Genomic DNA, 16,350 nt, shown 5'->3' on the forward strand with positions numbered 1-16,350 from the left:
GAATCGCACTGAAGAAATCGTAATGAGGACGTGAATATTTATTTTTTATTTACTTTAAAGTATTTCTTCGTTTATTTTATATGTTATCAATGAATACGAAAGAAAAAGAAAAGCATTTCTCTGAGTTTACCCATTATCAGCTTGAAATCAACTCAACAATCACGATAAAATTATTTGGCGGGATTCTTCTGCTTCAGCTTTTGCTTGGTATTGTTTTGCCGGGAACTTAAGAACTGCGATCTTTAAAGAAATTCGCATAAAAAGTTTAATATTGAAATAATGGCTGAAATTGATGTCGATCAGAGATTAAGAGATGTTCAAAAGGAGTACTTGGATTTTCTGGATGATGATGTAATTATTTTCTTCCTTTTTCTTATTTAATTTTATCTTAAAATTTTCTAATATTCACGCTGATTTGTGTCTCATTATTTCTTATTACTAACTTGTCTTTGAAATGAAAATTTAGTATAAACAACCTATAAATACTGCATATTATCAAAGATAATTCAACAATAGTTGATGACTTTTTAATATTTTTAGGATGATCAAGGAATATACAGCGATGCTGTAAAAGATATGATTAACCGTAAAGGAAGAAGACTGGTTATTAATATTAATGATTTGAGACGAAAAAATCCTATCCGCTGTCAATAGTGAGCATGTTTGATTTTTATATACTATTATTAAAAGTTATAGTTTGATATGAGTTTCTGTTAAATAATAATAATAATAAAAAAAAGATATTGCATTTCATTATTACATACATATTTATAATCATGGACTTGCAGTTTTTAGAAGAACTATAATTATTTTTCACTAATATTATATGCTTATGTTCAGTCTCTAAATTAATTAAGTTTGTAAAATTTGCTGACTGTTCTCTTCAACTTAATGTTTCTTTTTTTCTTTCCAAGATCATACATTTTAAATAAATTATGAATAAGTTTTTGTTTAATATTTTTTTATTACTTATGAAGGTATTCAAAAAGTAGATACATATAAATATGCATATATAATAGATCTGAATATATATATATATATATAAATAGATATTTTTATTATTAAAAGTTATATGAATTGTTGCAACTGTGCCTTATTTATTGTATCAGCTATATAATTCATAATGAATGTATTCTGTAAATTTCATAATGAATATTTTATTTTATGTAACAGTCATTAGAAATGTATATTATTATATGCTAATAATTAATTTAAATATTTTATTTATTAAATTTTAAGTTGAGAGATTGCATATAAATATGTTTTGTTAAATATTTTAATTTTTTTTTCTTCCCCGGTTGCATGAAAGTTTTCAGAATTAATTTTTATGTCAAAATAAATTTTGTGAATTAATTTATTTCAACTCCCATGTTTTTCTTCATCATGATGATGAAAAATTCAATGTAGAATTACATTTCATGGCAATTAGAATGAGAACCTTAAAGAGAAAGAAAAAAGAATTAGAACAAGGGAAAAGTTTGTGCCTTATAAATGTATTAAATAAAACTGTTTCAAATTTACTTATACTTCATGATATATCTAAAACTTTAATGGAAAATAATCAAGTTTCTGGCTTTCATAGAAATATTTTATATGTTTATAATGTATATTTTGACAAAGAGTTGGATCTAGTTTAGGTTTGTTGTCAGATTAGATTGGTTATTTGTTATTGGATTTGTTTAGGATATTAAAATCTGGTAGTTAACTTCAACTGATAAAATACAAAATTAGAAATAATATAATTGAATTACTTTAAAATCATTTTAAAACATTTCTAAATATTTTATGTTTTTTCAGCCTGCTGACAGCATCCTTTGAAGAATTGGTAGCTTTTCAGAGAGCATTAAAAGAATTTGTCAGTGCAGCAGATCCACAGTACTCCAAAGAAATAGAAGAATTTTTCATTGCTTTAGAAGGAAGGTATGATTTTTATTTTAAGATTCAGTAAATTTTTTATTCATAAAAAAATCTGATGTGTTTTATTAAGTCTAATGAATAATAATTATTGATTTTAAATTTCTAGATCTGCATTATTTATGTTTCATTTTTTCTTATTGAAATACAACATTAAAAATTTATATATATATTTTTTGTTATATAAAAATTTATAACACTATTAACTGACTTTTCAAAACTCAAAATGCTAAATATGGTCTATAGAAACTGATTAGAGTTTTAAACATTTTCAGTTTCGGCTCAAGGCATGTCACTCCTAGAACTTTGGTATCAAGTTATTTGGGTAACGTTGTATGTGTTGAAGGAATTGTAACAAAATGTAAGTTTTTTTTTTAAATTAAGAAATATTGGAAATATATTCATCTGTATTTATTAAAATAAATTCAGTTGCTATCAAATTATAAAAACCCTCAAAAAGGTTATTAAATTTATATTATTTATTCATTTGATTCTTATGTTGCAAATTATCTTCTATTTTTTAAACACTTTTCTTATATTTGCATCCAATAATTTTTATGAGTTATATATTTGTGGGAGTAAATTGAGATTTTTATAAGATAATCTATACATATTGTCTCATCAATTTTAAGCTTAAAAAATTAGCACCTAAATAACATATTGTACATTCATTTTTTAAAAACTTGATATGGAGCTCAATTTAATTTCTCTTAATTTTCTGTAAGCTTTTCATTGCTGCTTTAAATTTGCGTAGCAACTCTTTAAAAGAACTGCATAATAACTGGTATAAGAAATGTAAATTGATGTTTAATTTCTAATTTAGATATTTGCAGTCATATATAGATGATCTTTTTTTGTGTTTAAGAATAAATATTAAATGTTGCACAATTAAATATAATTTAGAATTTTGTTTTTATCTGCATATAAACTACTACTAATATTTAATTTATTTTATACTCTCATTAATGATTAGCTCATTATTATACTCGCAGATGTTTATTTTATTTAACAATTATGTGTTTTGACTTTTTTTTTTTGTAGAACCTTTAGCTTGAAAATTAATTTTTTCCCTCATGCATTATCCTAAATTATTTGTTCTTTAATAATATTTATGTAAAAATTGTTTTTATAGGTTCAATTGTACGTCCAAAAGTTGTGAGAAGTGTCCATTATTGCCCAGCAACATCAAAAACTATGGAAAGAAGATATGCTGATCTTACTACTTATGACGCTTATCCAAGTAGCTCAGTATATCCTACAAAGGTACTTTTCTCTCATTCATTATCTTTTAATAAGTTAATTTTGTAATTAATTATTAAATACTTTTTATAGAGGACTTAAATTTTTTTTAATTTGAATTGAAATTCTTTTTTGAGAAATCTAGAATATCAGGAATTAAAACTGAAAATTATAATATTATGCTGCTAATTTTAAACCGTCAAAAAGGATCCTCATTTATCATGTTTATATATTTTACAAAATCTCTTTTAAGAAAAATAGTGAAAATGTCTTGAAAAATTTGTTTTACTTTGCAATGTGATATTTACAAGTTTTCTTTGTTGTCCCTTAATAATTTTGCATTATATTTAAAACTTAGTAGCTATCAGTTTTTGGTATTCATTTTAGCTCTGACTTTATATGACATGGAGGTTTTAAAATAATTCTTAATACTTTTTATTATATAAATATTTTACACACATATATTTGAATTATGATTTTTTTACAGGATGAAGACGGTAATTTACTGGAAACTGAATATGGATTATCTGTGTACAAAAATCATCAAACATTTTCTATACAAGAAATGCCGGAAAAAGCTCCTGCTGGTCAACTTCCTCGCAATGTAGATATCATTGCGGACAATGATTTAGTCGACACTTGTAAACCTGGTGACAGAGTACAAGTTGTTGGAATGTATCGTTGCTTACCTGGAAAAAAGCAAGGTTATACTACTGGAACATTTAGGTATTTTACAAAATGCATTATGATGTAGAAGTTTCATAGATATGCAAATTCAAATCTATATTAATTATTTTTTTAATTAATTTTTGTATTCATTGAAAATGTTAAATTATGTTGTATTTAGAAAATCTTAAAATTTTTTATTTCAACATTTTATTTTAAATTGATTTTTAAAAAAATGAAATATCTAGAAATAAGCCATTAGTAGATCTACCATTTCTAATGTTTTTTAATAATATGTAAAGGTTTATTTCATAAATTTTTTTAGGACAGTTCTTATTGCAAATAATGTTCAGTTACTTAGTAAGGAAGTGTCACCTCAAATTTCTATGGATGATGTTAAAAAATGCAAGAAATTTTCTAAGCAGAAGGTGAATTTTTGTCTTTGTATTTACTTAATATTACTGCATTTATCTATTTTTATTTTAATTTTTCTCTACTTGGTGCTAAAAGTATGATCTAGAATTAGGAATAACTCAATTTTTCTCTCTCTAGGATGTGTTTGAAATTTTGGCTCATTCATTAGCACCTTCTATTCATGGGAACGAATATATCAAAAAGGCAATCCTTTGTCTTTTACTTGGTGGAGTTGAAAAAGTTCTTCCCAATGGAACACGATTAAGAGGGTAAGAAAAGAAACTAATTTGGATTTCTTGATATTTACCGACATTGTATAAAAGGAATTTTGTTTACTAAGTTTAATCTGATTATGATATTTTGAACTTTTCACCAGTAATCAAGTTCCAAATGTAAAAAGTAAAATTTGATAAAATTAGAATTAATTATAATTTTTTTAAGTTCTAGTTTATTAATAATTTTATTATGATTTTATATTTCTTTTCATAAAATGATTTTGTAGGACTAATAAAGGATCTCATTGCAGAAGTAACTTTGAATATTAAACTTAGCTACTGTATGTTATTCATAACCAATGAATTTTTAAATAAATATTACAATGAATTTATGAAGTCTTAATTTTTTTAAATACATTTTTCAAGTTTGCCTTACTTTAAATTGTTGGTATAATTTCTATGTGTGAATTTTAACTATTGAAATTATATCAATTTGTAAGCTAACTATGACATATATATGCCTATTAATTTATTATATATTTGTTGAGTTGTTTTTAATTGTTTCAGTGATATCAACATTTTATTACTTGGAGATCCTTCTGTAGCCAAATCTCAACTATTGAGATATGTTCTTCACACAGCACCAAGAGCTATACCTACCACTGGTAGAGGCTCATCTGGTGTTGGTTTGACAGCTGCAGTGACCACAGATCAGGAAACTGGTAATATTACAAAAAATTATTAGAAAAATACGTGTTAGTTTTAGACTTGGGACAAAACTCTATTTTGCCTACTTTAAGGAAATTTATATTTATAAATAAATTATTAACACAGGTGACAGAAGATTGGAAGCTGGTGCCATGGTTTTGGCTGATCGAGGCGTTGTGTGTATTGATGAATTCGATAAAATGTCAGATATTGATCGAACAGCTATCCATGAAGTTATGGAGCAAGGAAGAGTTACTATTGCTAAAGCTGGTATCCAAGCTAAATTAAATGCTCGTTGTAGTGTTCTAGCAGCTGCTAATCCTGTATATGGAAAGGTAATTAATTTAGGCTTACTTTGTAACCTATTATTTAAATATTTAAAGAATTGATTGATATATTATTTTCTGATATATGAAATCAGGGAAAAAATATTGATATCTGTTTCAGCATGTTATTTATGAAATAGAATAAAATTATTTTTTAAAAGTTGTTTACATAAAAAATATTTTTATAATTATTTTCCATTATAAAAATATTTTGAAATTTAATTTGAAGTAAAATCAAAATAAAATTTTCCTTTAATTCTGTTTTAATTGTTTCCTAGTTTTATTTTCTTTCAGTGCATAGTAACATTCATACATTTGGTAGCTTGATATAAAATGTGCATCTGTTTGAAAATTTGAATATGTTTTACACATTCTGATTGATTCTTATATAATATTATTTTGATACTATCAAGGAAAGCAATCATAAAAACAGTTAAATAAAAATGAAATTTCTAAAATTATAATCAGTTTACCTTATGCTTGTTTTTTATTACCATTTGGTTACAAATCTTGAACTGTTATATCCTTTTCACACCTATATGCCTGAACTGTTATCATGCACATATAATTGCCTTGTTTTCAAACAAAATCATTTATGTATTACATCTAAACTGTTATTATTTATATGCAATTTTTCATTTTGAATGATATACTAAATATTTTCTTTTTGTTATTTTTAAGTAACATTTGTGCTGCCATAGAACGTGATTGACTAATTTAAGTATCTTGTTTGTTTGTTTTTAGTATGACCAGTACAAAACTCCAATGGAAAATATCGGCCTGCAAGATTCACTTCTATCTCGTTTCGATTTATTGTTCATTATGTTAGATAAAGTAGGTTATATTATTTATCTTTATTTTTCTATATGAAGAAATTTTATTGTATGTAGCTAAAAGTTTTTCTATTATAATTATAGATGGATCCTGAAAGTGATCGAGAAATTGCCGATCATGTAGTGAGGATGCATAGGTATCGAAAACCAGGAGAGATGGATGGTGAACGTATGTGAAATTAATAAACTGTTTTTTAATATTAACTTAATTTTGATTTTTAGGAATTATGTGAATAATATATATAAATATACTTGGAATAAATCTTTTTTGTGGGTACATTTGTTAAATGTTTAAATTTAGTTCATTTTGGTTTCAGTTTTTTCTTTCCTATTGCATCTTGTTTATCTGGGAATTTTCTGGTGTCATTTCTAAAATAGATTGGTTCTACAAATTAGGCTTAATCCTCCACTTCTTCAAAGATTTTTCCCCACGAACTATTAATCCTTTACTTTGGTCTTTAAAAGACCAATTTTATTGGTGTGAAATGGGAAATTCATTAGTAATAAGATTGGCTAAGTGAAAATCAAAGCATGAGCTTTGCTTGAAAATTATTAGATTGCTTGCGTAAATTTTTTATTCAAAAGTTATTAAATTAAATTAATATACTATATATTTCCAAGGAAGGAGGTACAGAATTTTGACACATATTGTCCTAAATGTATTTATTAAATTTTTTAAGCATTGTTTAATTTTTAGCAATATAGGAGTTTTTTAATTGCTTGTTAAGTCATTCTTAAGATTCTGCTTAAAAATGAACACTTAATTAACCTTCTTTAACTTTAAAAAAAAAAATGCAGAATGTGTGTTGTTAAAATTGCTTTTGATTAAATGATTTATGATGAAATTTGTTACAAATAAAAAAAATTGCCATATACAATTTAAGTTTTTTTTTCCCCCCTGATTTTTGTAAAAGTTGTAGAGGAATACCAAAGACAAAAAAGAACTTTTCTCATGCTTTAATTTTAGTTACTATGAGTATCTTTTGCTAAATGGTTTGTTATTTGAAAGGAACAGACATATATATTTCTCATTAAAAGTATTTATTTTAAATTTTAAAAAAGCATTTAGCTGACATGCATCTTGAACAGTTAAAAATTGGAATAAATGTTGTTAGAAACTCATTCTAATTGACTTCTAAAGTGTTATCTAATGAAGGAATTGTTCACTTGGAATTGAGATATTGTAATTATCTTGTTTCAGAATATTTCTGATAAAATGTTTTTTTATAGCTTTACCCATTCATACATCTGCTGACTTTCTTGCAACCAAGGATCCTGATGCTGAAGAGGAACAAGAAGAAAATACACCAATTTATGAAAAATTTGATGCTCTTCTACATGGATCTCGATCAAAAATGTATGATTCATATGTTTAATATAATTTATAGTTAAAGGTCATTTTACCTTACATCTTAAGTCTGTTAAATGCAGTGTGGCTATACAATTTTTTTTACAAATCTTTGTGAATTAAATATGTATTAATTAGCATTAAAATATTCTCTATTATAAATTTTATTTTGTTTATTTAATTTGTAAGAAATTTTGCTATTTTTGTAAATATAGATAATTTTATCTTGTTTTCAGCTTTTTATCTTATATTTTAATTTGTATGACAAAAAATTGAAAGCACTTAGAGCAAAAGAAATATAACAAGTTGCTATGCACTTTTCTGCTTTTTTTTTTTGTATAAAAAATAAGTTGAAGTCTTTTGAAGTATGCTTTTGTTTTATATTATTTTGTTTATTTTTTCCTTTGTAGGGAAAAAATTGTCAGTATGGAATTTATGAAGAAATATATACACTTAGCTAAGACAGTGAAGCCTACATTAACACCTGAAGCTTGTGAGCTTTTATCAGAAGAATATGCTAAGCTTCGTGCATTTGATACACAAAATTCTGACATTGCCAGAGTAAGTTTTTTTATTTGATTAGAGATAATGTTTAGTAAAATGATCCAAGTTTTACAATTTCTGATTTTGAACTGCTGAAGAATATTGTCAACGCTTAAACTAATTTTGCGCAATTATTTTTCTTGTTTGACTAATTTTTTAAAAACTTTAAAACTGCCAAATTTTTATCTTAAAATACAAGTTTTTAAATTGAGTATGGAAGATTCAAAATATATTTTGTACCGAAGAACTTTTTCAGAATTTAATTTTCACTGATTTTCAAATAATTATTACAACATGAATTTATGAATTTATTGTTATTATTTCAAAATTGAAAATGTGCTTTTATACCATAAATAATTAATAATAGCTTTAATTATGATTTCCTCTTTTTTTAAAGTTAGTTTTGCCATTGTCAAATTACTGTTTTTCATGCTAGTGGATCTATTTCTGTAATATAAATCAGTAATATTCAGCTTTGTGCCTTCATACTTTCAAGATGTATGCAATTATTTTAAAAGAAAAACACTGAATTAGAGTTGCCATGGCACTGGAAAAATTGCAAAAATATGAATTTAAAAATCATTAATACTATCGGGAATATTCAGGGAATTTTGAAATTTTATTTTAAAAACTGAGAGAGTTCAGAAAAGTTTTAATTTCTTAGGTTATTTTTTTTTTCCATCTAAAAAATGCTGATCTCTTTAAAGATTGCAAGAATAAAAGATCATCATCAAAGCTTTAAAAAAATAAACACCATTCTTGATTAGTGAACTGCAGAAGCTTGCCTCTTCTTTTGCATGGGTCAGTCCAATTTTTAAGACAAAAAAAAAAAAGTGACTGCAATTGCTTGTATGCTAATGGAGCCACTGAAACTGAAAAAAGACACTTTTTTTTTTTTGTAAAGCATGAAGAGGCATCTTGTTAAAATCCATGATTATTATAAAACAGTGTAGTATTAAGTGAATGGTTGATTTGCTTCATCTTTATTTCAGTTTAATTTTCATTGCATATTCAGAACATACACAGATCTAATTTGAAATTTTCGTAAAGGATCTAAAAAGTGAATACAAAGAACATTTTAATTCATTTAATGAAGAAATTTGTTAAATGATTTCTATTCTAATATTTTGAAGTTCTAAGAATTTTCTGATTTAGGCAGCGGTAAAAATAATTCTTTCATATAGCAATGTGACAGGTGGATTTAATATCAACAAGGATATGCTTGTTAAAACTGAGAGAAAGTTCTTAAATTGGTATTTCTAGTAATAACCATAATACCATAAATAGCAATATGAAGCTATAGACTTTTATAGAGATGTCTTAAATATTTCAATTTGAAGAGTTCTACTAGAGTAAGAAAAATTAATCCACGTGAAATATAAAAATTGGAAAAAACAAAAAAGTTCAATGAAAAAAAAAAAAAAAAAAAAAATTCCAACTAACACAAAAACGTTTTGCAAAATAAATTGTTGCAAAAGAGGGGGAGGGGAACCCAATAAAATCGATGACTGAAAAATCTGCAGAAATTGATCAAATACATTAATTTTGTTATAATAACATTAAATGGTTTGTATAATGATAGCAAATATGTTATTTAGTGTTTTATTTCACCAGAGTCCTTAATTTCATGTGATTTTAAATCTGAGAAAATGAGCAAGTGATCAGTATTGTTAATACATTTCCTCTTACGCTGCTGATACATACCGGGAAAATTCAGGAAATTGTTTTTCTAGATTTCAGTAGCAACCCTGTGAATTTAAATCATATATTTTCTACTATTAATTTCTTTTGATTCTTCATTTATAAATTGGACGTTTCCTTATGATTCTGTTATTATTATTATTTTCAATAATCTCCTGGAAGTACTGCTTGTATGCTTTGAATTAGTAAGCATTTAATTTTCAAGATTTGTCAATAACCCTTAATAATTAATATTTGACCTTAAAGCTTAGGTACAGATAATGTTTTTAGTTCATTGAGAATATCCAGTTTTATGCCTTTTTAACAGCTTTTGCAGGAAATACATTTCATTTCTTAAGTGAAAAGAAATAATAATTAACAGGATTTGATATCTAAATTGTGTCAAAGCAGTTTATACCATTGTAGAATTCATTTATTGCCTGGCTGATTATAGTATGGTTGATGGAAAATGATTGGAAAAGTTTTTTCCTATATTTTGACTGACTGCAAGAAATGAACTTTTTTCTTTGCATGAAAAGGACCGGGTAATTTGGTAAAGAGCAAAGATAATCTGGGATAGGGCATCTTGATATATTATTTATAAAAATGAAATGAATTAAAATATAAATATTTGTTAAATTTGCATTATTTTATAATAATTACACAAATGTGCATTTTAAGATTGAAATTGAAAAATCTTCCAAATTGAAATACTAATGCAAAAATTTAGAATTTTTTTTTTATATATCTGTATTTTTATTTTTTAGAAAGAAATACTAATGCAAATCCAGTTTGAAATTTATTGTATTGATATTTTGTTGATTTAACTAAATTTCAGACTCAACCTGTCACTGCTCGATCTTTGGAAACATTAATTCGTCTATCAACAGCTCATGCCAAGGCTCGTATGTCTAATACTGTTAATCTTCGAGATGCCCAGGCTGCTATTGATTTGGTACAGTTTGCTTACTTTAAGAAAGTTATGGAAAAGGAGAAGAAAAGAAGGCGTCCAGAAGAGGAGTCTAGTGATGAAGAAGCTGAGGAAGCACCTAAGAAAAAGTAAAACACATTTATTTCGGTTAAAAGTTATTGAGTTTAGGTTGATTATATTAACATCTACTTTTATATCTACTTGGAGATGGGCCTTGTAATTTGAAACATGGTGAGATGATAGTGAGGTAGCTCCTTTCCAAATTTCTACAACAGTAGGTGCAATTTTAAGGCCCATAATTGTAATTAATAAGAATTAATTAATTATTGCCGAAAGTTTTAAATATACTACAAATTCATTTTTAATGCAATAAAAGCCTACAATTCTTCTAGTAAAATGAAATTTTATACAGTTACTCAAGCTAATAAACAGAGAAATAAAAGATGGATGATATATCATTGAGTGTATTAAAAGTTTATAAGTGCTGAATGAATGAAACAATATTAATTAATATTACAAACAATAATAATATGAAACAAAATTAGGCCAAACAGTTTAAGAAATTGCAACAAATTTTAAAAGATAGTATTTGATAATTGCATGTGCATATTAAAATTTTTCTTTTAATCAAAAAAGTGAAAATAAATGAATAGAAAACAATTTGACATTAATATTAATATATGTGCAAAAATAATGTAAGTGATTAAATTGTGAAACAAATGTAATATTTTGGTAATTAAAAAAAAGAAAAGAAAATGGTAAAAATTGCTTAAATTAACTCTGAAAAAAATGGTCAAAACCAGAGAAATAGTGTAAAAATAAAATTGATGTCACTATAAAACTAATTTTTTTAAATTTTGGGATTGTATAAAAATATTCTTTGAAGTTCTGACAAAGAGATATATAATTTTTCAACACCTTTAGAGAGTTGTAGAAACATTTTAATGGCACAGTTAATCCTTTTGGATGTTATGAAACATGTGTGCTAAATTTTGTTTTAAATCAATCTTATATAATTGTCATTGACAATGAATGATATTTATACAAATGTATTGCTATTATAATTTTTTAATGATTTTTTTTTCATCTTGCCGTAATTTGTTGTTAAGAAGTTTACCTCTAATCTTTACAATTACTAATTAAATTATTATATTATAAAAACATTTTTTTTTAATATTTTTTCTAAGTTTCTAAAAGTTTAATTTGATTTACAGGAAAGCTTCTCAGCCAAGATCGCAACCTGGAGAAGAAGGTTATGATCCTTATGATTTTGAAGAAGACTCCTCTACCGGTATGAGGACTTTCTTGACTGTTTTTAACTATTTATATATTATTTTATGGCATTTTTTTAAAAATTGATATGGCTCAAATTATAATGTGGCAGCAGAACCAGAAAGTCAGGGAAATTCTCAAAAATATTTAAAATGGATGGAAAATTGCCGACAAGAGCATTTCATGCTAAGTAATTGGTGATTACATATTATCATTTCTCCAAATCTGAAGCCTGCTGTCTCTCAAACGATAATAGCAGTAGTAACTTAGGGTGAGTTTCAAGAGTACACTGACTTAAATTTCATTATGATAGGACGAACAATAAGCTGATGAAAGTGGGTAACAAAATCCCAGGAAACTTGTAAAGATCGTTTTTTTTATCTCTTTTTATTCATTACTTTTCTCTTTTTGCTTATTACTGTAATGGCTCTTCCTTAAGGAATTTAAAAAGTATATCTTTTAAAAGAAGATATTTGTAAGTTGAAAAGTTTATGTTGCCTGCTGGCAATTGATTCTCACTACTCATTACGGTCACTTCAGAAAGACTCAAAATTATTTTCTAAGTGTTTAATGATAGAGAAATCACAAAATGTATTCAAATAAAATAGGATAAAATGGCACATTTCTTATCTTTGAAAAAACTCCTTTCTTTAAAGAAAAATGTCAAGTAGGAATGGCTTTTATATGATTGAATTTGAGGAATCTGAATTAAATTTTTCAAAAGCAATGAATGGACTTGAATGTCAAATTTTGGTGTTTGAGTACAAAGTTAAATCAAGATATCTGAATTCAGTTTTTCTAGATTGTAGTTGCTCTTAAAATTTATTTTACAGTATTTGAAGAAGCAATTAAACTTTTGAGCTTGAAATTAATACATGGCCTAAATGGTAGTTTCAAATTCTTTAAAGAGCCAACATCATGTATTAAAGAATATCCTAAAGATCCAGAAATCTTTAACTTGGCCTCTTGTAGAAATGCATTTTGTGAAAAATGGGACAAAATAATTTCATAAAAGCTGTATATTACACATTAAAGATTTTCCAGATTAAAGAACTCCTTATATGCTATACACTAACTCAAAATTCCACAAAAGTTCTATGTTATTCAGATAGTTGGAAAATCCTTTTGTGGCTGCATAGTGTTTAAACATCCTCTCACATTTAAAAGTTTTATTGAGTACAAGTGGTGGAAAGGGACCTTCTACAGATAGAGTCATGCCACTATTAATGCACATATTTCTTGATTCCCCCCTGCAAAATTGTCGGGTTTTTTTTTCACTCTTAAAAATAAATTTGAAAATTTCGTAACTGAACTCTAAATTGATATGCCATATTATGAAAAGTATAAAGAAAAGAAATGTAAGTAAGTAAAAATATGAAAAGCAAAAGCAGCTCTTTTTAATTTTTTTTTTTTTAAATTTTGAACTAGTTTAAAAAGAAATTTAAAAAAATTGAGAAAGAAACATCAAGCCTTAAATTTGCAATAATAATAATAATAATTTAAAGTAGTCTGGATGTTTTAAACCAAATGGTTTTAATAATTAGTCTTTTAATTTTGAAATTAATAATTAGTCTTTTAATTTTGAAATTAATAATTAGTATTTGTAATTGCATTTTAATTGTAATAAGCAAGCATTAGTTACTTGTTACATGATTTATCATTTATAATTTATTATCTTATGCCTAGCATTATTTGTAATAATAAATGAAATTAAAAAAAATATTCATTTATAAAATCCTAGTTTTTGATTAGAACAATTAATTTCTTTTGAAAAGAAAAAAAGAAAATTATTGAAGTATTATTTTGTCAATTGCTCTAATTTAAATCTTTGTTAAAATATGTATTTTTAGGTGCATATATTTTACGTTATTTTTAGATTTATGCTGTAATACATTTTGGTACTCATGCAAAGAGCATTAATTAGTTATTGAACTACTTTAAAGTTTTTTCGAATACCACTATAACTTTTACAGTTACCATACTTGAATTGCAAGAGCAGTTTTAATGTTTCTTTGAATTATTTTGCAATTTTAGGAATAAAGTATTTTGTTAAAATTTCTGTTTTTTTTTTACTTATAAGAAATATAAAATATCATTTAAAAGATTTTTTTTTAATATTCATTCCATTTTTAAAAAAAATTTATTTTGTAATTTTTTTCATATTAAATAACTGATATAAGTGCTTATATTGCAAATATACAATGACTCAGAGTTGGGAGAAAGCATATATATATATATATAATTAATAACTATAAATAAAGGACATGTAAATTTGATCTGGGAAAATATTTTCACAATCTCTGTAGTCATCCTGAATTAACTAAACAAATCATTTGAATTTTTAGATTAGAAGTTTTTTTAAATTGAAAAATTATTGTGTAAAGTTTTATGTATAAAGATCTTTATATGAAATTAAATAATTATGGCTTATTTAGTTTTGATAAGTTTTAAGTTTAGTTTGAGTATGATATTTCCTTAGAACCATTCAATAAAAGAATGCCTTATAAACTTAGAAACATGCGCATATATCCATTCAAAATTTTACTTCTGTGTGCGACAACAAGTAATTTTTCAGCAAATAAAGATAATTTGACAGTTTTTTTTAATCATTCTGCTTTGATTAAGCTTTGAATCAAATAATTTAATTAAAAAATTGCTTTTGATGGAAAATAAAAATTTTCATTTCATTCCAATGACATGATTAGGATTTCTATATTTCAGAACTAAGTTTGCTTTTTTTAAGGGAGGGGGAAATTGATATTTTGAAATGACACTGTCTAACCAATGTTTTAAAGGATATCATATTTTGGTTTTCAAATTATTTATTTATTTATTATTATTATTATTTTGTAGGTCCACGTTCTGGATCTTCTCGAGGAGATACCTCTTCTCAATCAATGTCTGCATCTACTTCAAAAATAGGTGATGTTACAATGATGGAAATATCCAGGTAAGTTAAAGAATTCTTTGTGCTGTAAATTTGAATTGTGTCAGAAGAATTTTTATAGCATGATCTAAATTTTTTGAATAATTTTGATCAAAAAATATTATATCTTAAAAATTTATTATTATTATTATTAATTAAAATTATTTAGTAGACTAATTATTATTAAGAATTAAAGTAAATTTTCATTGAATTTTGATAAATTTTGTTATTTAAATAAGAAATTATTTCAAAATAGGATATTATTGTATATTTTTTTTATCCATATGAAATCTCAACAGTATTCCAAACTTTTAATGGATAAAAATAAATCTGGTCATGGTTAAAATGGTACGGTAACATTTAAAATTGAAATTATTTAAAAGATAAATATACAGCATTAATCAATTTTTTTTATGAATATTGGTAATCAGGAAATATTTATCTATGAGGGTTTTTGATTCTATAGAATCAACAAATTTATTGGATAGCGATGTGTTCAGTTGAGGATACCATTTATATTAAATGTTTCGAGGGTATAGAAAATCAGTTAAAAGCTTATTTATTTTTTGTGTGAATGTCATGAAGATTCTTATATTTATTTTATTTTATTTATACAATTAAAAATTAAGAGTTTTTATATTGAAGTGTTTTACCCATTCATTCATGCTGTTTTTCTGATTGTAAAATAATCTTGAAATCAAATAAGTTTTACTTAGTGTTAAATTAATATAAATTGAAATGAGATTAATAAAAATTAAAAGAGTACTTCAAATATTTTCAGGCTAAAAGAGTTCCGAGGAATCATATCTAAACTTTTCAAAGAGCGCCATGCTCAGTCAGTACCTCTGCCAGAACTGAACACTTATGTTTCTGAACATCAACCAGAAACACCATTTACTCCTGAAGAAATTAATTCTGCCCTTGATGCAATGACTGAGGCAAATCAATTGATGGTGGCCAATGATATTGTCTTCCTTATTTAAGTTGACAAAATTAAAAAGATTTTACATTTCACTTCTAATTTTTTTAATATACTCTGTTTCATTTAAAAACAAATGTAAATATATTCCTCTCAATGTTTTTGTATATTTATAAATGAATATGTTTGAAATAAAATGTCTTGTAAAGACTGCATTGTATGTTTATTTTTGTTCTCATTAATTATGCTATCTTAAAGCAGTTTCAAAGAAATGAATTCTCTAGGATTTTTTTTTTTTTTCTCTTTCTCTTGGCTGGTAAAGAATTTTATTTGGCACAAACACACTAAGTTTGAAGTGTGGTGGTGGTGGTCACCATACCATGATATTTAACCCGTATCGTGGCAAGATTGCTTTT

At 25.1% G+C, this 16,350-nt stretch overlaps 1 protein-coding gene across 1 annotated transcript; it reads left to right on the forward strand.

Moving 5' to 3' along the window:
- The first annotated feature begins 184 nt into the window (after positions 1 to 184).
- LOC129965820 (zygotic DNA replication licensing factor mcm3-like) lies at positions 185 to 16,079 on the forward strand. Its single transcript, XM_056080028.1, has 18 exons — positions 185 to 351; positions 541 to 653; positions 1,798 to 1,920; positions 2,190 to 2,275; positions 3,047 to 3,177; positions 3,641 to 3,879; positions 4,145 to 4,247; positions 4,372 to 4,502; positions 5,016 to 5,170; positions 5,283 to 5,491; positions 6,227 to 6,316; positions 6,400 to 6,484; positions 7,546 to 7,672; positions 8,074 to 8,224; positions 10,725 to 10,945; positions 12,032 to 12,108; positions 14,943 to 15,039; positions 15,797 to 16,079. Exons 1-18 carry the CDS (start codon positions 280 to 282, stop codon positions 15,996 to 15,998), a joined length of 2,412 nt encoding a protein of 803 aa, XP_055936003.1. The 5' UTR covers positions 185 to 279; the 3' UTR covers positions 15,999 to 16,079.
- Positions 16,080 to 16,350: the final 271 nt, after the last annotated feature.

This window comes from Argiope bruennichi, chromosome 4, assembly GCF_947563725.1.
Source record: "Argiope bruennichi chromosome 4, qqArgBrue1.1, whole genome shotgun sequence".
In the NCBI taxonomy this organism is placed as follows: domain Eukaryota; kingdom Metazoa; phylum Arthropoda; class Arachnida; order Araneae; family Araneidae; genus Argiope; species Argiope bruennichi.